The 24,649-nt window shown below is 33.3% G+C and overlaps 1 protein-coding gene across 2 annotated transcripts; it reads left to right on the forward strand.

Annotated features, from left to right (window-relative positions):
- The first annotated feature begins 5,750 nt into the window (after window positions 1-5,750).
- LOC143055976 (sialin-like) lies at window positions 5,751-22,953 on the forward strand. 2 transcript variants are annotated; one of them, XM_076229052.1, is made up of 11 exons: window positions 5,751-5,875; window positions 7,476-7,834; window positions 8,686-8,919; window positions 9,565-9,652; window positions 12,290-12,385; window positions 13,632-13,762; window positions 14,260-14,409; window positions 14,858-14,990; window positions 16,011-16,161; window positions 18,036-18,126; window positions 22,221-22,953. In XM_076229052.1, exons 1-11 carry the CDS (start codon window positions 5,863-5,865, stop codon window positions 22,869-22,871), a joined length of 2,097 nt encoding a protein of 698 aa, XP_076085167.1. In that variant the 5' UTR covers window positions 5,751-5,862; the 3' UTR covers window positions 22,872-22,953. The 2 variants fall into 2 exon arrangements, with proteins under 2 accessions (XP_076085167.1, XP_076085166.1); XM_076229051.1 differs by lacking the exon at window positions 9,565-9,652 and adding an exon at window positions 10,119-10,206.
- The last annotated feature ends 1,696 nt before the right edge of the window (window positions 22,954-24,649 follow it).

Genomic DNA, 24,649 nt, shown 5'->3' on the forward strand with positions numbered 1-24,649 from the left:
AATATTTTTCAAAAAAATATTACGAAGTAACTACATTAATTTATATATAAATAAACACCATAAGATTGGTTGAACACATGCAATTTGTTTTTGTGTTCACATTTTCTGAAAAAAGTGAATCTGAATTATATTATGTCCAAATAAATAAATAAAATATTTAACATTTCTCCATCTTCTGGTATTTATTTATAAAACTTACTCATAAAGTTACTTGGTTATATATTTTTTTTTAAATATTGGTCTTAGTTGAAATGATAGGACATTTTATCAGTGGGAACTTACTTTTTGTCGAGCCTGCAACTTTTGTTGCAGAAAGCTCGACATAGGTATAGTGATCCGGCGGCGACAGCGTTTGCTCACTTCTTAAAAGCTTTATATTTTAGAAGGTGAGAGACCTGGATGCTTCATACTTTGTATATAGATGCTTCATGTTATGAAGTTTCCGTCAGTCACATGTCCAATGTCCTTGACCTCATTTTCATGGTTCAGTGACCGCTTGAAAAAAAGGTTCTCTCTTATTATAAGTAATAGGATAACTATATTTGATATGTGCGTACCTTGCAAGGTCCTCATGTCTGTCAGACAGTTTTTACTTGACCTCGACCTCATTTCATGGATCAGTGAACAAGGTTAAGTTTTGGTGGTCAAGTCCATATCTCAGATACTATAAGCAATAGGGCTAGTATATTCGGTGTATGGAAGGACTGTAAGGTGTACATGTCCAACTGGCAGGTGTTATCTGACCTTGACCTCATTTTCATGGTTCAGTGGTTATAGTTAAATTTTTGTGTTTTGGTCTGTTTTTCTCATACTTTATGCACTAGGTCTACTATATTTGTTGTATGGAATGATTGTAAGGTGGACATGTCTAGCGGGCAGATATCATGTGACCTTGACCTCATTTTCATGGTTCAGTGGTCAAAGTTAAGTTTTTGAGTTTTGGTCTTTTTATCTAATACTATATGCCATAGGTCAACTATATTTGGTGTATGGAAATATTTTATAATCTTTATGTCAGTCGTGCAGGTTTTATTTGACCGTGACCTCATTTTCACGGTTCATTGTGTTAAGTTTTTGTGTTTTGGTCTATTTTTCTTAAACTATAAGTAATGGGTCAACTATATATGTTGTATAGAAGCATTGTTAGCTGTACATGTCTGCCTGGCATGATTCATCTGACCTTGACCTCATTTTCAAGGTTCATTGGTCTTTGTTTAGTTATCTTGGTTTATGTTAAGTTTATGTGACAGTTGTAATAAAGCTAAGCTTTATACTTAGGACTATCAACATATTATCAATGATTAGTAAAGAAGGCGAGACATTTCAGCGTGTGCACTCTTGTGTACTTACTGTTTACAAAATTTTGAATTTTTTTAAATACTAAGGCTTTTCTACCTCAGGCATAGATTACCTTAGCTGAATTTGGCAAAACTTTTAGGAATTTTGGATCTCAATGTTCTTCAACTTTGTACTTTATTCAGCCCTTTTTTTTTAAACTTTTTTGGATTCGAGCGTCACTGATGAGTCTTTAGTAGACGAAACGCCCGTCTGGCTTATATATAAAATTTAATCCTGGTATCTATGATGAGTTTATTGTACACTTTCTTTAGATACAATTTTATGTATCTGTTATAGGTATTGGTTTTCTGGCAGCAACAGCAATATTGACGGCATCAATTGTTAAGTTTACTGCTGAAGTCAGCTTTTGAGGAACTACTGGGTATATATCAATCATATTTTCTATAAAGTTGCATTACTATTAGTGCATCAGTTTGACAATTACATTTAGGTAATGGTTTAGCAATTTTAAATAACTACCAATGATGCTGTCCATAACATTGTCTTTCCTAAATTTTCTACTAACAGAGGAGACATATTTCTGTGTCAACAGTTTATTCAAGGATCAAGACCTACATGTCAAGTGACCTGCAAACACTCCCAAGTGCAATGATGCATTGAGTGGAGAACAACAGCCAACCCAAATGTAATTTGAGTGAAGACCAGTCGTCAAATGTAAAACAATGTGATAAATTCATCTTAGACATTACAACAGCCTGATATTAAAATAGGACCAGACATTCTAACTTACATGTCATCATATCTGCCAACTACCAATTGGATTCTGTTAAAAAAAACCTGGTTGACCACAAGTTGTGTCCCTTTTACAGGTGTATAAAAAAGAAGATGTGGTATGATTGCCAATGAGACAACTATCCACAAAAGGTCAAAATGACACAGACATTAACAACTATAGGTCACCGTACGGCCTTCAACAATGAGCAAAGCCCATACCACATAGTGAGCATAGACTGGTTCTATACAGAACAATAGACAAAGTATGATAAGTTGATGATGATATATACACATTTTCACCCAACCTGCAGTGAAAAAAATAATGTATTGATATAAAAAGCTTTCAGGTTAACAAAAAATACATGTGATCAAAATAATTGAAAAACTAAATATTACACAAGTAACTCACTGATTAATTTGTTATTTCATTGAGCTGTTCATTGTGATTTTAAAAATATTAATGTCCTTTAAAAGGGAATATATAGTTATCAAAGGTACCAGGATTATAATTTAGTACGCCAGACGCGCATTTCGTTTACATAAGACTCATCAACTACTCATACAACTGTATATCTAAGATAAGATTCAAGATCTTCTATGAACGACTAAACAATGGTAAAAATCCATTCCGATGATATAAATTAATCACTGGTGAAAGGGATTCTCCTGATTGTTGAAAAAGGTTATTTCAAAAAAAAAATCTGTGTTGACCAACCTAAAAAAAAACCCACAGCAACATTAATCTTTGCCCTTGTAAATGAAAACACACTTTCTGTTCTATAAATTTATCTTATAAAATGAGGGAGATGTATGTTTGGTAACAAAACGTATATTCATATAAGACAAAAATAAAAAGGACAATGACGTGAAAGACTTCAGATAAACATAAGCTACAAAACTTATTTACAAAGAGGTAAAAAAAAAACAAAGGATTGTTTTATTATTTAGCATTGGACAAAAGAACAAAGCTTGACATGCAGACAACGACTAGCTACAACCTTCCTTTCTATAGACAGGTACAGTATAATGTGGCAGGATTTAATATAAGCCCAGCCATTCACCTGATAGGGGATAATGATGAATCGATTGAGTGTTTTCTTTATGTCCAGTGGCAAGTATTTCATGTATTTTGAGGATGAGAACAGATTATCAATAATTACATTAAGAAGGTCCTGCAATATTTGATCCATAGGGATGACGAGTTGGAAAGGAATGGCATATACAAAAAAGTCGCAATAAAAGTATTTGGAGTTGTAAGGAAACACAAAACGACCTTCAAAGGTCATATAGAAAGTAAGATGGTTAAACAACGAAGTGGATGACTTAGAAAACGATATGCTTAAAAACATGATTGGTAGCAATTATGAATATGTATATACACGAAATGTTCTACATTCATTACCTTGAGAATACAGTACACTTGCATCACATCTTGGATGTATGGGTTTATACATCAGTCGTGTCACTTTATAGCATTAAGAATCAGAAAGACAGCGATGAGAAGATACATTTACCTTTGAACTGCACGTCATTAGTATTTGGTATATGTTCATTATGGGCAACAACCAAAAAAAGCGAAAAAAAAATCATACAGAACATACGGAAACCGCTCCATTTGTCATCCCCACGGAATATAATTGTTGTCTAAATGTTTTTTTACGTATGGTTTTGGTGTAATTTGGAACTCGTGTAGAAAAGAAGTCAAATGTTTAACATTAGGTCAAGTGTTCAAACCATGTATTGAACAACAAACCCCCATGTCTTGATATGTGAATACATACACATAATTTGTATTGCTTGTTTTTATGTTGTCAGGCGCGTAGCAACCCGTACGCAAAAACGCAGTTGCGTACACATTGAAAATTTCACACAAATAAAAATATGGTAAATCTAGTAAGAACAAAACTAAAGTGATGAAGTTAATAAAAAAAATATACAAATATGTTAATGATCACTTTGTAGCTATATTCCGTTCCGAAAACTAGTCTTCCCTTTTCATTTACGAAACCAGCATCGTAATTATGTTGCTGATGCAAACAATTTAATGGCTGGGTACTCCGGGTGTCAAAACACAAGTGTTACGTCTTCTATGCCTCCTTACCCTGACATCTTTTCTGAAGATTCCAAAATAACTGATGAAATAAAATATGACATTCTTAAGAGATCATGGACATCAATTCATTCTTATGAATTTCCTGTGAGGTATGTATAAGTCTTAAACAGTCTAGTCCAACTTAAGTTTAACGGGAGTGGTAAAGGGTAATTTTCGTGCAACTGTATTCACCTTTTTTTCATTTGACGTTCAACTTTTTTTCCCATTTTTTTTAAAATTTTAGTGCAAGACGAGTGCCTCTTTCGTTCAACAAGTTACATGTTCCCAAATTTAAATAAAAGTGCGTATTTTCCATGCTTTCAGTTTGAAAGTTTTTGTTTTCCGTAATCCTAATTTGAATAAAAAAAAAAAAAAAAATTTCGCGAAGTACTGATCCACCATCCCAACCCCACCCCCTTTACTACCATTTTTAACCTATACTAACTAGCAAATTTTTAGAATTTTATCTTAAATTTTATTTAATATTGTTGAAGAAAAAAAATTATTTGATTTTGTTATGCTCTACATACGATAATAGATTGGCATTTTGCTTTCTGGTCTGTGCATCCGTCTGTCTGTTGGTCCGTCCGTCGTATGCCGGTCTCGATGGCAACGACAGAACGTTAGTTTAGTACCATGAGAAGAGTGAAGACCTACTTGAGAAATACAATGAAAACGAATCGTTTATCTGGACTCGGTCTTTTGAACATATACCGAGAAAAAAAATTAAAGCAGACACGGTTTTGGACATCTTTAGTAGAAAAAAAGAAAGGAAATGGGCATTCATTTTTCAGAATTAACTTTGAGAGAAAAAAAAAGCTGAAAAACACTGCTTGTTCACTCATAAATTAAAACATAAATATATATGTGATTCGAATTTTTATTTAGTATTTTCTCAATAAAAAAATACCATTGAAGTTGCACAGTGTTGGCTTAGAAATTAGTTTGTTTTTTAATGTAAAGTGGGTTCAGCATGATTAGGTAACAAATAAAATATACCTAATCAAGCCATTTTAACCCACTACACAATAAGGAAAAAGAAACAATTTGTTCAGCCAACAGTACGGGTTTCTTTGTTTTTCTCTGATTATTTATTTCCAAAGTTGACTTGTTTCTTCTAAAAGTAAGATTTCTGTCAGGTCATTTTAAGTCCTCGGAAATTGCGAGAATGCAGGATTTTGCACCATTTACCCCAGAGTTTCTAGGGGCCTTGAGCGGCCCCCAGACCCCCTGTCGTATGACTTCCTTCTCCGGCATTGCGTACATATCAAAATTGCCTAGCTACGCCCCTGGTTGTCGTTAACTCTTTGACATAGACGCACCCAAAATTTTGAAAAAAGGGCCCCGGCAGGATTTGTATGGCAAAATAATTTTCCAGATCTCTTTCTCATTGCCGATCTGTATACTCGACTGAACACAGATCTTGATCATCAGACAAGGTTCAACTAGTATTTTTTTATGTTTCAGTCAGTTTTACCTATGTCTCTGATGAAATCGTTTGCTCTTATCAGGAGATGATTCAGATTATATTACGAATACCTGTACTCGGTTGCGTAGTATTGGACGTTCTATTTATTAGTATGACCATCTAATTATGTGGAAGCACGTCTTTAATCTTGCATCAGATATTTTCGCTACTCATATAGCCTTGTACATCGTAATGTGTTATAGTGTGTATCAATTGCATATAGGAAACGATGACCACAAAAGGTAAATGGGCATTTTTCATGATAATTTACTAACTAGCATACTTATATCAGAATATTGGTTAGAATGTTGGTTGACGATGTCCTTATATATTTTTGGGATAAATATTGAACATTTATCTATATCTGACAAATTTACGTTACGATGTTTCTTCTGTCGTTTATAAGTAGGTGATCTGTTTAGAGATACTATATACTATTGTTCAACACCTTTTATACACATGTGGAGGTGGTACTTTGGTGGTAAACTTTAAAAGATTGAAAGACTTTTTTTTCCATTCGTTTGATGTGTTTTATCATTTAATTTTGGAATTTGATTAGAGACTTTCAGTTTTGAATTTTCCCCGGAGTTCAGTTTTTTTGTGACCTTACTTTTTATCGAACATGGGAAATAAACTCAAGGAAATTTGGTCCTCAATGTAAAAAAAGGCAACAGTAGTATAACGTTGTTTAATAGTCATAAATCAATTCAGCGAAAACTAAACCGGTTACAAACTAAAACCGAGGAAAACACGTCAAATATAAGAGAAAAACAAAGGAACATCAGAAAAAAATGAACTGCAATAAAAACAAACGCAAACATACGAGAAACGGACTTTTTGATCACAAATACCATATGTCTGACTTGGTAGGGGACATTTTAAGAAAAACAATAGTAAATGGTGCTGTGATTAATGGCTAGCCAAACCTCCTGCTTACACGGCAATGTTAAAAAATACTGCTTAGTCATACATATGTCCAACTTCTATAATCCGTATGTGACACTGAAAATCAACAATGAGAATCATTAAACTATCAATTCCAAAAGGCATATTTGTAAGAGACTAAGAGAATTTTAGACCATCAAAAGGATGGCTGACAAATGTTTATGCTCTTGAAAATAACAGATACATGAAAGTCTTTACAATAAAGTATTAATACATAGCAATTTAGAAGATAGACAGAAGATAACAAAGGAATATTAAGCTTTATAATTGAAAAACAAATTGACAATGCCATGACAAATATGAAATACAACAAAATGACGGTCTATAAAAGTAGGCTAAACACCACGAACCTTACAAAAATATGGGGGTTATCTCAGATGATCCGAAACAACTCGAACATATCAGTCGTATTCTGTGAAACAAATATTCCATAACATCTAAACAGCTTGTGTCCGTAGTATTCAGTTTCGAAAATATCACTTCAACTTCCCCATTTGAAACCCGTGGTGTATTAGCTTTATTCTAAGCAAGGAGTTAATGATAGGAAATATATTACTTATATGAAGGCTCTTTTCGAATGTTGCTACGTAGATATAAATTTTCGACGTTGGGAAGCTGAAACCATCTGTTTTATCGTAACATTTGGTCTCAACTGACAATAATTGTAAATTTCTAGACGAAAGTGAAATATTACATATTTGTTTTTATTTTGTCTTTCTATATAGTAGATACTTTTATATTTCGCTATTGGTTTCGTCCATTTTAATGCAAAAATAATATTTAAGTGCTGCGGTTTATTTTATCCGACTAAATATATCTTATTTGCTGAAAATGTAAAAAAAAATATGAATGATTCAAATTTTCTTCAATTGAAAATCTATATTTTTTTTATTAAAGGAAATACTACGCAGAATGGATGTGTTCCGTATAATGGAACATTTAATCACAAACAAGAACAAAATGGAGTTCAAGCTTCAGAAAAACACAGGGTTTCTTTTTCTAATAATACAAAATCGTCACCGATATCGGCTGATTCTCTGCCTGAAGTTAGTTCTTTACAAAGACCGTCCCTTATAGAAATGTATACATCAAAACGTTGGGGAATTACTTTCTTGGCTTTAACAGTGATTACTTTGTCCTTGACCTTGAGGATGGGAATGAGTATGGCAATCGTGTGCATGGTTAAGCCAAAGAATAACAACGAATCTAGCTCGTTCAACCAATCACAAAGCTTGTTAGTTTCGAATCATGACGAGGTGAGTAGCTGACTGAAAATGTTTTGAAAATGAATAAAATGTCTTGCTATAACACAGTGATAAGCAATGTTAGGCTTGTCGTTTTCATAAAACGGTTATTTCATTAACTTTTGACATATACATGACATAAGAAAATCTGTAAATATTTTCAATGGTTTTCAGTGAGACTGGAAATGCAAGATGACAACTTTTTTTGCTGTTTTTTGTTTGTTTGCAGGAATGTTTATTTTATGTAGACTTTGGCTATATATATATATAAATATTGATATATGGTATAATTGCCAATAAGACAACTATCCACCAATGTTCAAACGCAGTTAATCTAAGGATTTAGATAATGGCACGGCCTTCAACAATGAAAAAAACCAATACTGTATAGGCGATTATAAAAGGTCCCATGTTGATTTTGACAGCCACACACATGGCCGAGTCTTATCAACAAAACCTGGTTTGATTCCCGTTCCGGGATAAAAATTTCAGATACCGAATTTTCGGCTCTCCCTTGACACCACTTGCGAGGAGGACACGATGATAGTCCGTCGGAAGGGGACGATAAACATCTGACCCGTGTTCAGAGAGAGCCATATCTCTTGCATGTAAAATACACCCTTGTAGAATTCGAAAAAGAGCAGGCTAATGCCAATACAAGGCAGCAATCGCACCCGCAAAGTAGAAAGGTATTAATATAAGTTGCAATAACTTGTTTCCCAATCGTCTTTAATTAAACATGTGTTAACTAAGTTTTTTCATCATGTTACTATGTGTTTCCTTTTTACAGAATAACTAGTTGACTGGAACTGTGACACTCATTACTTAAGTTCTTTCATCCTAACTATGGCTTTCTTTTTCAGGAATGGCTAGTTGACTGGGACAGTGATACACAAGGCCAAGTTCTTTCATCATATTACTATGGATTTCCTTTCTTCTGTGTACTTGGTGGGTATGCTGCTGGTAAATACAGCGGGAAAATAATAATGGTAATCATGATGACAACTTTGGCTGTTGCGTCCATGGGAATCCCTTATGCAGCTATTACAAGTCCATATATCGTTATGGTGTTACGAATCATAGTCGGTCTGGCATCGGTGAGTATGAACTTACTATACATATACGTTATGTTAGTATTGTATAAATAATGCAATAGTAGTTTTCGAAGTTCAAAAATCCGCTAGGAAGAAACAGACTGAGAGTATCACCTGACGTAAATGCATTCTATCAAGTATTTAATAAATGAGACTTTCCTTATAATCCTCAGGTTCTACGGAGATTTGATAGCAGGTATTTCTTACAGCTATTCACGTATACAACGTTTTGCCATTTTGATTATAACCCAGAAAGCGGTCTGTGATTAAAAAACTACAACAATATTCCAGAACTACAAGGTTGATTCAAAAAGAGTAACGTCCATAAATCCTTACAAAACGCAAGGTAAAAAAGTAAGGTACCGACAATTCACCTTTTGTGCGATTAGTAGGGTGTGCCTCGGGTGAAACCTTAGTTTTACTTTAATAATATAGCAAAAAGTAAACAGCACACACGAATAGTTTTTGTTAGATCATTTGTTTTATTATTCTCAATAGAAACCAAACAAAACCTTCTTGGCCCTTCTATAACAGTTTCTCCCATAAAATATATAACTAAACAATGTGTTAAAAATATGTATGTATCCACAAAGGATAAAAGTGATGATTTCTACATTCCGATAGTTAGTTGATTCAGATTTCTTGTAGGGTGGTTTAGAGCCAAGCATGATGGCAATTTTATCTAAATGGGCACCAGTCGTTGAACGATCACAAATGATCTCAACTGCAATAGGAGGTATAGCTTTCCCCTAAACTGTGATTTGTTAGGAGGAAAATCTATATTTTATATCGACAAAGGATATATTGCCAAAGATGTATATATACTCAGAGCTTTGTAAATTGATATTGGTGTGATTTAGCCAGAAACATTTAATAACATCTTTACCATTGTCTTGCATTGCTTCATACTTTTGCCAGCCTAATGCTTCATTATAACTGTTTCTGTGCTGTAGTTCTGTACTGTTACCACTTATCATTCTATTCCCAATTTCAGGGTGTTATTATGCCTTGCATCATGGAGACCATTCCTTTAATTTGATTTAGTTCTATGCTGTTCCTAATAATCATTCCATTCCTGCTTATTTCAGGGTGGTATCATGCCTTGCATTATGCAGATTTTATCTTAGTGGACACCGCTTTTTAATTAAGCCTTATCTGTAGTTCTATTCTGTTCCCACTGATCATTCCATTCCTTATTTCAGGGTGGTATAATGCCTTGCATCATGCAGATTTTATCTAAGTGGACACCGCTTTTTGAAAAATCACAAATAATAGCCACAGCTATGGCAGGTATATATGTTAATATTAAAAATTCATGGGATTGCATTTTTATTTCAAAATTCAAAAATTTTTCTACTTGTTATTCCCACTTCTCGTATAATGTGAGGTCCCCAAGTTATACCTATTTTTACAGATTTTATCACCTATTTCATTGATGATTCAGAAAAAAGTTTTCGTTCTGTGCGTTTTACTATTACGTTATGTTTATTCATTTCTATCAATTTAACTTTCAATCCATATTGAATCGATTGGATTTGAGCCGACCTGCAACGACCCATGATTCTGTAATGAGTGGAGTATCCACATTGCATTTATGCTTAAAATCACATGCGTTAAAATCGATTAACTATTGGTTTGTCTTATTTCTCTAGTTATGTAAAACAATTTAATAATTGTCCATAGATAGAGGAAGATGTGGTATGAGTGCCAATGCTGAGTTTTCATCTTCATAAGAAATGGATGTCTGTAACATATTTTAATTGCCCAAACATGTTTTTGAATTTATATCTGAGCACCTAATTTTCGAGAGTACAGTTGTTAAAATGTCTATAGTTATCAGCATTCCTGATGAAAAGTAAAATCACAAAAATTCTGAACTCCAAGGAAAAATAAAAATGGAGAGTCCCTAATCAGTTGATTAAATGAAATGATAAAACACATCAAACAAATGGTCAACAACTGTCATATTCCGGATTTGGTACAGACATTTTCAAATGTAGAAAATGGTGGATTGAACCTGGTTTTTAGCGCTAAACCTTACAGTTGTATGACAGTCGCATCAAATTCCATTATATATAGACACACATAGATTAGTAATTATGACACTCGAAATTCATAAAGTGTTAATTTCTTTTACTAGCAACGGTGTAATACCACTACGGATTAGTTCCTGGTGGTGTCATCGGTGTAATACCACTACGGATTAGTTCCTGGTGGTGTCAACGGTGTAATACCACTACGGATTAGTTCCTGGTGGTGTCATCGGTGTAATACCACTACGGATTAGTTCCTGGTGGTGTCAACGGTGTAATACCACTACGGATTAGTTCCTGGTGGTGTCATCGGTGTAATACCACTACGGATTAGTTCCTGGTAGTGTCAACGGTGTAATACCACTACGGATTAGTTCCTGGTGGTGTCATCGGTGTAATACCACTACGGATTAGTTTCTGGTGGTGTCAACGGTGTAATACCACTACGGATTAGTTCCTGGTGGTGTCATCGGTGTAATACCACTACGGATTAGTTCCTGGTGGTGTCATCGGTGTAATACTACTACGGATTAGTTCCTGGTGGTGTCATCGGTGTAATACCACTACGGATTAGTTCCTGGTGGTGTCAACGGTGTAATACCACTACGGATTAGTTTCTGGTATTGTCAACGGTGTAATACCACTACGGATTAGTTCCTGGTGGTGTCATCGGTGTAATACCACTACGGATTAGTTCCTGGTGGTGTCATCGGTGTAATACCACTACGGATTAGTTCCTGGTGGTGTCAACGGTGTAATACCACTACGGATTAGTTCCTGGTGGTGTCAACGGTGTAATACCACTACCGATTAGTTCCTGGTGGTGTCATCGGTGTAATACCACTACGGATTAGTTCCAGGTGGTGTCATCGCTCAGTAGTAGGTGCTTCTTTACTGACCATTTTTTGAATTTTTGAATTTTCCTCGGAATTCAGTATTTTTGTGATTTTACTTTTTAACATTTCCTAAACTGCTTTACTTATTAATGTATCATAAATCTCATGGTTTCATTGTGATTTCCATTCCGTTTGTATTTAGTTACCCACCTTAGTTACCAGTCAATTTTCATTGAGCTATTCTTAAGTAAAATAACATTACCTTTCTCCAGAATGTTTGCATGCCTTCTATTTTATTTTAATTATATATCAAACATAACTTTATTTTATTTTCTAAAGATTTTGTTTTGCAGTTACAATAAATATTCTAGATCTAGTAACAGAAAATATATAAACTATAATTCACAAAGAAATTAACCACTGATTGGACAACCTTGTAAATAAATAACAAAAAGTTGATTACCATTGTACCAACAATTTCAGAATAATATATATTTATTTTAGGTCAAATTATGGGGAATGTTGTGACGTTTGTCTTCTCTGGCCTGATGTGTTCTATACCATATCAAAATGGTTGGCCTTTTATATTTTACATATTCGGTGAGTAGATTGTTAAATCAAGCAACGATTTGTTCGTCACAAAAATAAACACATTGATTCTAATGGCAAAAGTCAGCAATAGTAATTTAGTCTTCATATCGCTAAGTCTTTCTTATTGCAGCCACTTCTAGTATTTGTGGTTCCTTATGTGAATGAACCTAAACAAAGACATTTCATTATTTTATATAACATTCGCCATCATTGAAACATGGAGTATGTTACTATCATATATTGATGTTGATTATGGCAACAGTGGATTAACCGATAACAAGCCAGATCAAGGATACAAACAAGAATTCGGATATTCTAATAGATTCAAAAAAGGATTGAGACCCGGTGTGTTTACAAAGTTTGAATTTGACATGTGTAGGTCCTTGACCAGTTACCCCTAACAGTGTCTCAGATTTCCAATAACATTAATCAAATTGTGTACCCATATCTCTTATGTCGTAAGATGTACTTAATTTAATACTTAGAGAACGAATGTATTTGGCTCGAATCGTGTTGATCAAAATATATCAAACGTTTTAGAAGCTATGAATAACAAAGAACCCAATTCCATTCATATAGAAACATCTCCAACTGACAACCAATACCATTATAATCAACTACATGATCATAATAACATAATAATAAAAATTATTAAGACGAATACCACCAAATCATACTACGTCAACTCCGGTTGCATTCTAAAAGGGTCGAAAAAATTGTTCCCTTGAATTGACAATGTAGGAAATTAATCCTACATTTCACTGCAGTAATAAAAATCTGGGTCATCCAACATATAACAAAAAACACAGATTTTTGTACAAAATTTGTGCTTGGTTGGTATATCTTATTTTCGAAGAAATATAATACGCAACATCGGAGTAAAATGTATTATTGTGATAGAAACATAAAACAAATTGTTATGTTAGAGTCCTTATAAACATAACAAGCCTTTCAACTATTTTGATTTGCGCGGCATGATAAATAAAAGTAACAGTAGTGTATCGCTGTTCGAAATTCATAAATCGATAGAGAAAAACAAATCCTGGTTTTCAAGCTAATCAAAACGAAATCTGCGTCTGGTGTGCCAAATTAGAAAGCCTGGTTTGATGAGATTTATAAGGCAAATTCCCCAACAGAATGGAGACATAAATTGTTAGAATTATTCCGTACATGGTATGTCTAATGCATGTGTATTTCAAATAGACGAAATATAACGATACACGCTTACTTATGTGTTGAATAATATAATTGACAGGTGCTCTGAACCTCCTCATAATGCTAATCTGGGTTAAAGTCGTTTATGATCATCCTGAAGATCATCCAAATATGACAAAAGCGGAGGTGGACTACATCACCAGAGGGCGACGTGACAGTGCAAATGTCAAGGTGAGAGTTAGTTGAAGGTCGTTTTACGTAGTTTCCTCAAATCAAAGTTTAACGACAATGTAACGACAAAACGTGTACACGTAGTTTTAAGTTGTGAATAATTGACGCCAACAAAGATATTTTTGTTAAAAAGAATCAACAGTTCTGAAATTGTATGTCTAGTAAAAAGACCAATTAAGAAACGATTCATAGGGGCTCGAATTTATACTGATTTTACCACGGGTTAGCTCTTTATGCTAACTATTTTACAACGAGCGACAGCCATTCGTGTAGCTCATTCATAAATGGCATATAAAGTTGGAGTAAGATTTGAACAGCCCAAACAATATGTTCATGTTTTACCATGGGTGTGTTCTTAAAGTGTTTGAAGAACGTCATATTAGAAAAGCAAATAGAAAAAAAAAACAATGATACATTTATTACACAAATTTTTAATACCAAATCAACTGCAAGTTTACATGAATTTATTTTGATAAAGATGTTTCTTTTCCACTTAGATGCCGGATCCCCCATGGTTGAAGATTGTGACCTCGCCGGCCTTCTGGGCTATACTGTCTGCACATATATCATTCGGATATATCTTCACAACACTCGGAACTTTTCTGCCGTTATATATGAATGACATAATGAAATTTGACACAACCATGGTGAGTTTTCAATAAGAATGTTCTATATGGGTTAATTTGTTCAGATATACGTAAAAGAGTATTCTGTCTTCAATAATGATTGCACTATTAGCAACAAACAGAAATTCATTTTGTTCTCTTATGTTTCTGTTTGTATCCTGATTAATTTATTTATAACTTAATATTGTGAATCCTCTATTAAAATTGTTATAGTTGGATTGATAACTAATGCATTTTTCCTGAATGCATGTCCACAATATATTTTGGTCCTCTCTACTAACATTTCTAGAGCAACAGATCGTATATGAAATGAAGTACCTAAAGTCAATGATACAAAGTGGTAATGCAGTTGTATTTTGAGTTACAGACATAGAGTATGATAATACTAGTAATCTTTAACTTTAAGTTTTTTTAAAGTAAATATTATAGAACAAATGAATTTTATATCGACGTTTTTTTTTATTTATAGAATGGAGTTGTTTCATCTGTCCCGTTTATTGGTCGGTTGTTAGGGACAATGGTCAGTGGGTATTTTGCAGATAAATTTTATGTGTCAGGATTAATATCGACACGAAGTATTCGAATACTGTTTCAAAGTATAGGTTAGTTGTTTCGTACTTATTAATGTTGTCGTCAAAACGTATCCACTCTCTAATGTTTAGTTAGAAAATACTTATGTATATTTCAGCCTAACGAAATCTTACCAAAGAGATGGCACTGTGTCATTAATTCGACAAAAATGCCTCAATACTATTTATGCTTTGCGAGATATGAGATATAGGGAGATGCGGTATGAGTACCGATGAAACAACTGCCCGCCAAAAGTCAAATGAAAGGAATGAAAGCAATTATTGACAACGTAAACCGTACGAGCTTAATTAATTATAAAAAAACATACTGTTTAGTTTGTTGTATAAGGCCCCGACATGAAAATGTGGTGCAATTCAGTTGAGAAAGTTTACGGCCAAATTTACAACAAAACAATATATGAAAACCAAATACGACAGACATGAACTATCGACAACCACTGAACTTGAGTCAAGAACATGAAGAATGTGGCTGGGATAAACATGTTGGTGCGTGCTTAGCTATCCCCAACCGGTGACAGTGGTATAACAGCATCACACATGACTAAACTGTAAAAATCAGTAACTATTGGCTTAACTGAAAAAATGCCCGTCTCGTTTCAGATGAAAGTATTTGCCTATATTGTAGTACTATATGATAATATAAAAAAGAAGATGTGTTATGATTGCCAATGAGACAACTCTCCACAAGAGACCAAAATGACACAGACATTAACAACTATAGGTCACCGTACGGACTTCAACAATAGGCAAAGCCCATACCGCATAATCAGCTATAAAGTTCATTCTAAGGTGAAAATATATTATAAAGTTATTTACCATGAAAAGTAGGCGGAATTCAACATAATTTTATTCAATCTCGAAATTCAAAAACGAAAAACAAAACAAAAACTACTCAAAGACAAATAGCAGTTTACAAAATAGTTTGTACTTGACTTATGAGTTGGAGCATCCCTTTGTTGTCTTCTGTGTCTCGTTTTACTTGTTTACGCATCAAATCGGATAACGTAAGAGACTATTACAAATCTGTTTCAGGTATGTTTTTGTCTGCTCCATTCCTTATTGGACTAAGCTTCTTAGATCATACTCAGAGAGAGCTAGCAGTTGTTTTATTAATACTCTATTGGTTCGTCCAGGGTGCATCCAGTTCTGGATTCAGGGCTAATCATCTTGATATTGCTCCACGGTAAGATTTAGTAATATAACATTATATAGAACGATCAAAGTATGTTGATACTGCCTAAAGATAAAGCTAAAATATTTTCTCCTTAGATTGGTGTGCTGATATCCATATTGTATTGTACATTCTTGATACTGAATAATTATCAAGCTTGGTATAAACGGAACGCCAAGAAGAATAATGATATACGTTAATCTGAAATTCTTATTTATATATTGCATACTTTTAAGATTACGATTGTAAAATATTCACTTAAATTAATGCAGAATGTGTTCTATTTCAAATCCTATATAGATGTGTTTTCAATAAAGGCAACTGGTCATAAAAAGTCATTAATTTAAAAGCTCCTCAAAGACATTGCTGATGTTAACCTATGATATACGTTTCATAAAAATCTGACTAGAATTAAGCACATGAGAGGGCTACCTATGCAATTTTACAAAAAGTTATTGTTACCAAGTGGCATAACTCTTTAAAAATAAATTATCGAACTTGTAAAAGACCTTGCTGATATAAATAAAGGTGACAGTAATATGCCGGTGTTTAAAAGTCATAAATCAATTGAGAGAAAATAGATCTCGGTTACAAACTAAAACTGAGGGCAACACTTCAACTATAAGAGGAAAACAAAGGAGCAATAAGAACACTGAATTGCAACGAAAACAAACACCAACATTCATAAAAAATAAAAATCACTAAAATACTGAATTCCGAGAAAAATTCAAAACGGAAAGTCCCAAATCAAATGGCAAAATCAAAATTCAGCACAAACAAATACAAGAACACTCACTCGACAAAACATGCCAGATTCAATTAAGATATTTTAGAACATTTTAACTGTTTTGAATCAAATGTCATATATGTAAGTTTTTTACGACGAATCTATCGGGTTTTTTTTATTTATGCAGCTGATTTTGCAATGAACCTTTTCAGATGACACGGTCAGCAATTAAATTACACGTATCTGTAACATGTCATAAAAAAAATTCTGAACATAGTGCTAAAAAAAACAGTCAAAAGACTACCAATACTAAGCTTTCAATAATAGCAACTAAAACAGTTGAGATAAGACAATCACTGGCACGGTTCCTGAATGCAGGACATCCACACCAAAGAAAGTGATTTACATGTTACAGTCATGTCAGGGGTAGACAATTGTATCTGAAGAATAGTATCATCAAAAACGTATAGACTAGTGGTCAAATTTAAAATTTGTTCCAAGCCGGCAACATATTTTTGGTCATAGTGATGGCTGTCTTTCTTTGAAGTGTTTTATTTATCATAGAAGTGGAAGGTACCGAAAGGATATTAAACTTAAACGTGTACCTACATTAATACCTAACTCCGTATTTGTGTATAAACTATGTATTTTCTTTCCGAAAAGTAAATAGGAAAACTTAGTAATGTAGAAGTACCATGTGTGTCGCTTATTTTTGTCACTTCATTGAATGAAACACGATGAACTGCAATGTTTGTCTGGAAACTTTAAAATATTTTATACATTTTTTCATCAGATATGCAGGGTAATTTTGCATAGTGTTTACCACATGTTTTCGTTGTCTGCTGTTACTTTTCTTCGTGTACTTTTCTTCAGATTTCATGATTGTGTTTATCTGTAGTATATGTTCGTCAAAGATTGGCGGAAATGCATACATAGGAGACGCGTGTCGTGCCCATGCAATATATACATGTCTGTTTAGAACGCGATCGATTGGCAAGGGTTTATTTTCCTGTTGCGTTGAATATTGAAAACAAGTCTTCTCATCAAGTTACTTTTGTTTATATGATTATTTTTGTGATTATCTTTATACAATGCTTGCTCGTACTAATACCATTTCGTCGTCTAAACCATTTGTGTTTATTGTGGTATTTTTCTTCAGATATGCGGGAGTACTCAATGGTATGACTATAACATTTTCATCACTAGCGTCACTTGTGTCTCCATTGCTAACTACTGCTATTGTCAAAAATGTAAGTTTTATTAGACGGATAACAGATTTGTGATTGGCGAAGTGGAATTTTCTGTAAATAAAATAGAATTTAATATTTGATCCCAGTATATTCAGACCAACATCAGTCTTAATGGAAAAATATATCTTTTCCTTTAATAATACACGTTTGACCGTTTCCTTTTATTTAGCTTTCCTGGTGTTATCTGTTTATTGAAATCTTTATAAAACTCGGCAATACCGTGTCAATGTTGGAATGTTTGGACAATAAGCAATGGTACTATCTAGATATTGTTAAAGGTAGATTATGACCAGCTTATGGTAATTTCTTTTTAGCATCATTGATCAATGTACACAGTAGTTATCCATTTGTTGACATTATTTCCCTTGATTTTCTAATGGCTACTAGTTCATCCTTTTTTTCATGACATGACAACCTTTACCATGATTTATATTCATACGTTTTTCACTGTTGTTTGATTCAAAATGAAGCGTTTGTAATACTTGTTCTTAAACTTGTTATTTTCAAATGCAGTTCATGTATCTTTCTTTCCCTTTTTATGCTACTCTGAAAAATATTCCGAGAATATACAGAATAAACTTAGGTTTATGTATTCGTTATTCGAACAGATTCATTATTGCCTCCTTTAATTTAATACAGGTTTGCTGGCGTAATTAATGGTCTTACCATGCTTTTCGCAACGCTAGCAGCCTTTAGTCACTAATATGATTATAAAGACAGTAAGTTTAATAAAGATAACTATTTTACGATATAAAGATAGCAAAATCTCAGAACTTACAGAGATCAACAATCATATAACAATATAAAGATGCTATCAATACGTTTAACATTTATCTCACTCAGACAAAAGTTGCTTAGATGGATTTGAATATTTTCTAAGTCCGTCCTTTTGATCATAAAGCTCTTCGGCTGCTTCTTTTTTTCTAATATTATTGGCTTTAGAACATTTTGCGTTTAGCATTTCTGATGAAGGTAAAAGTACTTCAGACGCATGAAAATTAAAACATGTTGTTTTTATTTTTTGAACAATAGAAGACAAAACTTTTTCAGTTTGTTGATTCTGTTGAATGCATGTTTCCCCTTTTTACACTGGCAAAAACAATAAATAAGTTCTGCGTGATATAGTGTTTTTACCAATTTGAAGTTTGTTCGCATATATCAAACTTTACTGTCGTAATCACCAGTTGGGACTATTATAAAAAAGACGGTCTATCACTGATTGTAACTAAGTTTTACTTAATTTGATTTGGGGTTCGGTTGCCTATGTTTATTCACTTTGTGTAAAACAAAATCTGAAATACTGGTTTATATGTGTGTTTTGACACACCCCCCTTCTTTAAGTAAGGAGAAGTTTAATACATCGGGTGCTTGCATTTCTATATCACATCATTTCATTTTTAATTGTCAAATTCATTTTTTTCTGAGTTATTATCAAGGCGATGCTGCCGATTCAACTATTTGTAGATAAGTTTGTTTGCTAATGTGCTTTGTCTAAACGTCTTTTCATGTTTCAATGATAAATATATGATGTGGCTCTGTACTTATACATCTCGTCATTGTGTTATTGTATTATGGTAGGTAAATTTGTGTATTCTTGGTTTTTTTATTTTTGCTAATATGTTTTGTTTATATACCATTTTGTGCTTCCTACATAATTATTTGTTTTATTGGGGATTAAGAAAATAACACATGTTGACTGCTGTACCCCCATTTTTGATATGTTGACATATTATAGGTATAGGAAGTTACAGTTTATAAAGGTAAACCTTTATAGGTCAAGGTACGTTCTTCAAAACGGAGCCCTGGCTCACACCGAACAGCAAGCTATAAAGGTAATGTAAATCCATTTAAACCGGAAAATCAACGGTCTAATCAATATAAAAAACGAGAAACATTTATAAACCACATCAGCAAACGACAACTATACTGAACATCAGATCCTTGACTTATAGTTTTTGGTGAGGTTCGTGTTGCTTATTCTTTAGTTTTCAATGTTGTGTCATGTGTTGTTTGCCTGTTTGTCTTTTTCATTTTTAGCCATGGCGTTTTCAGATTATTTTTGATTCATGAGTTTGACTGTACCTCTGGTATCTTTCGCCCCTCTTTTATGACAGGTGAAAAAAATTGAATGTTCTAGTGGTTCTTATCTGAAAAAACAGTGTGACATAACAACATAGAAATACACACTATAAAATATCAAATTGAATTGGAATTGCTTAATTTAATAAAAAAAACGTAGTGACACAAATGAACACAAATTTATTCTTAGATGCATGATTTTTTTATTCGTTGTTAGTGGCTTTGAACTAGCTTTAAGTTAATTGTGAGTACTCTTAGATCTGTGCATAGTGTCTTGGTGTTGTTGGAATGTACAAGTACCCGGCCACGTCCAATTGTATTTATGTTCATCTGATGAGTGAAGCCTTATTCAACTGACTTTTATAGTCGTTCTTATGTCGAACTGTTATACCACTGTATCAGGTTAGGGGAGGGTTGAGATCCCGCTAACATGTTTATCCCCGCCACATTATTATGTATGTGCCTGTCCCAAGTCAGTAGCTTGTAATTCAGTGCTTGTCGTTTGTTTATGTGTTACATATTTATTTATTTTTTAAATATGAAGAATATGTATAAGATAATGTATGTATCTGTTTTCATCAAAGTCAAAGTATGAATAAACGAATGGAGATATATATGGAGCGGGCATAATGGAATATAATATTTTGATTCATTTGCTTAATACTATGCTCTACGTGTACTCTTGTTATGTCAATTCGATGCTTTATTTGTGATAGGAACAACATTAGATGTGGCTTCACCCTAAGGTAATAACAGTACACACAATGTGGAACATCAAATGAGATTAACGAGGCGTGTGTCTCCTGTTTTATTGCTGCAATAACATCCAATTAACACCTTCAACTTTGTACACTCTTCAGAGTATACAATTACACGCGCCCGAATATACAATCATTGTAAAAAGTGAACACCTGTTGAAAACTCAAGATTGTCATTAATTTCCTTTCATCTTCAATCAATATGCATAAACATGATAAATATCGTTTAATGAGGCAATAAGCAAATAAAAAGATGAAAACATTCACATTTCAATTTTCTTTTCCTCTTGTTAGATTTCAGTTCTTTGTATTTCACAATTTGTGTCAATATTTTCAGGACAATGATGCACACATAATTCATTTTGCGAGCTTAATATATATTGCACGAAAAGAGTTTTAAAAAAACCAAATTATAAGATAAATAATATGTTCTAAAACACAAGGAAAAGTAATCTCATAACACAATAATTAAACGTAATACTGGCTGTTATACATAATAGATGATAAAATATTATGTAAATAATGTTTCATTTTTTTCTATCAATTTTAACTTTCTTGTCGCTAAAATTATTTTCTTTTGCATATTCTTTTAATTTTTATTGCAATAATTAATTTTAATTAAAAAAAATATGTTTTCTTTTCGCTAAATAGTTTCTTGTCACTTGTTGTCGCTAAAATAATTCTTGTTGTCGCTTCTTGTCGCTTGTTGACGCTTGTTGTCGCTAAAATTCTTGTTGTCGCTAATTAGTGAGACCGATTTTTTGTACATTAATAAGGCCGTTAGTTTTCTCGGTTGAACTGCTTTACATTGTCGTTTCGGGGCCTTTTATAGCTGACTATGCGGTATGTGCTTTTCACATTGTTGAAGGCCGTACGGTGACCTATAGTTGTTGATTTATGTGTCATTTTGGTATCTTGTGGAGAGTTGTCTCATTGGCAATCATACCACATCTTCTTTTTTTGCATTATATATGTTTATTTTGTTCACACATCGTTGTCAATATAATGGAACTTAATGCGACTGTCATAAAAGTGAGAGGTTTATCTAGCTTTAAAACCAGCTAAACGTTTCACTTGTATGACAGTCGCATCAAATTCCCTTTAATCCACCATTTTCTATACTTTTTTTACAAATTCAGTTCTGACATGATCTAACAAGCAATGGTTCATTTTGTTAGTTCAAATATCGCCCAGCATGTATCTTTCAGTTATTTATCTAAAGCATAATATCATCACCTTCAAATCCTTATATTTTAGGGAACACAAGAAGAATGGCAGATTGTATTTATTATATGTGCCGGAGTTGGTATTGTAGGCACTATTCTGTTTGATTGTTTTGCTCAAGGTGAAGAGCAGTCATGGGCACAGGATAAGGAAATCAAAATAAAAACACCTCATTCATCTCGGAACGCATCCGAAGCTAGTATCAATGAAGAGGAATACAAGATTGAGGATGAAATAATGCAAATGTCTTTACAAGAAAATGCAAAAGATACAGACAAAGCTAGATGCGCTTCTCTGGGATATGATGAAAAATTGAAGGACGAAACCCAGCTTGGTATTGATAACAAAATGTTTACACCTGAGGACAATGGAACAAACAATAATATTCCAAGCCAAGCAAACGGTAAAGAATCAAACCTAGCAATTATAAATAATGATCCAACAATGGAGGATGAGATACCATTGGATACTTCCGGTAGGGTTTACAAAGAAGACAAATTTCATGAAATTGAAATACCCATACAAATTGATGATAAATCAGGAGTTGAAAACAATAATCAAAACTCATTCCATCACGAATCTTCAATCCAAATGTCTGATAGTAATGAAGCACAAACTTTGGTAAATAGAAAACGTCTGAAATTGTACATTCCAAATAGAAAGGACGAAAGTACCCGGTTGTAGTTGTCACGTTAATAATTCTGTAAAAATGTAAAATGGTTTTATTTTCATAATAAAAGTTTAAACAAATAAAATCATCGATATAGTTTATTATTATTTAGGTCAAAGAAAGAATTACTCATATTTTTGTTACTTTTTGATTTTCGGATTGTTGTCGGAATGTCTTTTCTTCAAATAGAACAAAATGTAACATATGACACGGTTCAGTGTGCACGAAGTGTTCAGCCTAAGAATAATTTTCAAATCACCCCTCGTTTGTGGTGTGATCCGTGTTGTTTTTGTAACCCTATTTGTGACATTTTGTTCACGCATCATTGTCAATATAATGGAAAATGATGCGCCTGTCGTAGAAGTGAGAGATGAAGCGCTATAAAACCATGTTAAATCCACCATTTTCTACATTTGAAAATGCCTATACCAAGTCTGGATTGTGACAGGATACTCCCGGTACATGTCCGTTCGTTTGATGTGTATTTTCATTTGATAAGGGACTTTCCTTTTTGAATTTTCCTCGGAGTTCAGTATTTTTGGGGACTTATTTTTCATCGGTAACGATCTTGAAAGTCTAATATTCAAATCATTTGTGTGTAAGAAAGCAAAAGAAACGAGTCCAGAACAAATACCTAGTCTGATAAAAATTGGTTTTATTTCTGTTGCAATGTTCATGAAATGATCGAAACTATTATATATCATTAAAATTCGTGTTAAGGAAACCTGTATATCGCCAAGTATCGAAAATGTGAATCAAATAGAGAATGTGGCCCTTTATATATAGCTTGTTGTTCGGTAAAAAGTAAAAACACAAAAATACTGAACTCCGAGGAAAATTCAAAAAGGAAAGTCCAAAATCAAAAAGCAAAATCAAAAGTCCAAACACATCAAACGAATGGATAACAACTGTCACATTCCTGACTTGGTACAGGTGTGATCCATGCCTCTGTGTTTAAGTCCTTTGAACTATACTTGTTTACTTTTTACACATTATGAATAAGACGGAGAGTTGCAATTATACCACATCTTCTTATTTCTACTTATATAGATTTGCAACTAACGGCAAAGTCTCTAATTAAGTATAACCGAGTTCAGGAGGGAAAAAACATTCACGTCCCTGACCTAAATAAAGACAACAGTAGCATACTACTGGTCAATAGTCATATATTAGTTAAACAAATACAAATCAGGGTTACAAACTAAAACAGATGGTACATCAACTTTCATAAGGCAGGTACATGAAACTAATCCAAATCTCCTTTAAATTTCGACTTACATATATAAAGGTAATAGTAGTATACCGCTGTTCAAAAGTCATAAATTGATTAAGAAAAAAAACAAATCCGGGTTACAAACTAAAACCGAAGGAATGTATCAACTAAGGAGAACAAAAGAACAACAGAAACACAAAACGGCAACAAAACCTTAATCAGATCAATTAAATAACATACAGGAAGGAACGGCCATGAAGAACACGGAACTCTGTCGTAACGGCATCATAAACAATATTAGTTTATCGTTGTATAACCCTGATCCTAATCAGTATGTATACCCTTACTATAAATCTTTTTATTTTTTAACACCTGATAAAAACATATGTCATTTTGATGTAAAAACTCGACATATTTGTCATCAATGACATTTGAGGGCGGTTGTTACACCTGTAAATAAGGCCACATCAAATTATTAGTTGTTGCAAAAAATGTATGACAGATAGATTGTCTTCTTGTAAACACTTGAATACTAGTAAATAAGTCACGTGTCAGTAGCTCTTATTTGTTCGTGTCTAC

Source organism: Mytilus galloprovincialis, chromosome 13, assembly GCF_965363235.1.
Source record: "Mytilus galloprovincialis chromosome 13, xbMytGall1.hap1.1, whole genome shotgun sequence".
NCBI classification, from domain to species: domain Eukaryota; kingdom Metazoa; phylum Mollusca; class Bivalvia; order Mytilida; family Mytilidae; genus Mytilus; species Mytilus galloprovincialis.

Coding starts and splice junctions, on each gene's coding strand:
- LOC143055976 (XM_076229052.1), top strand. Junction 7,835..8,685: donor TAGTTTCGAATCATGACGAG/GTGAGTAGCTGA, acceptor TTTCTTTTTCAG/GAATGGCTAGTTGACTGGGA. Junction 14,991..16,010: donor AATACTGTTTCAAAGTATAG/GTTAGTTGTTTC, acceptor AATCTGTTTCAG/GTATGTTTTTGTCTGCTCCA.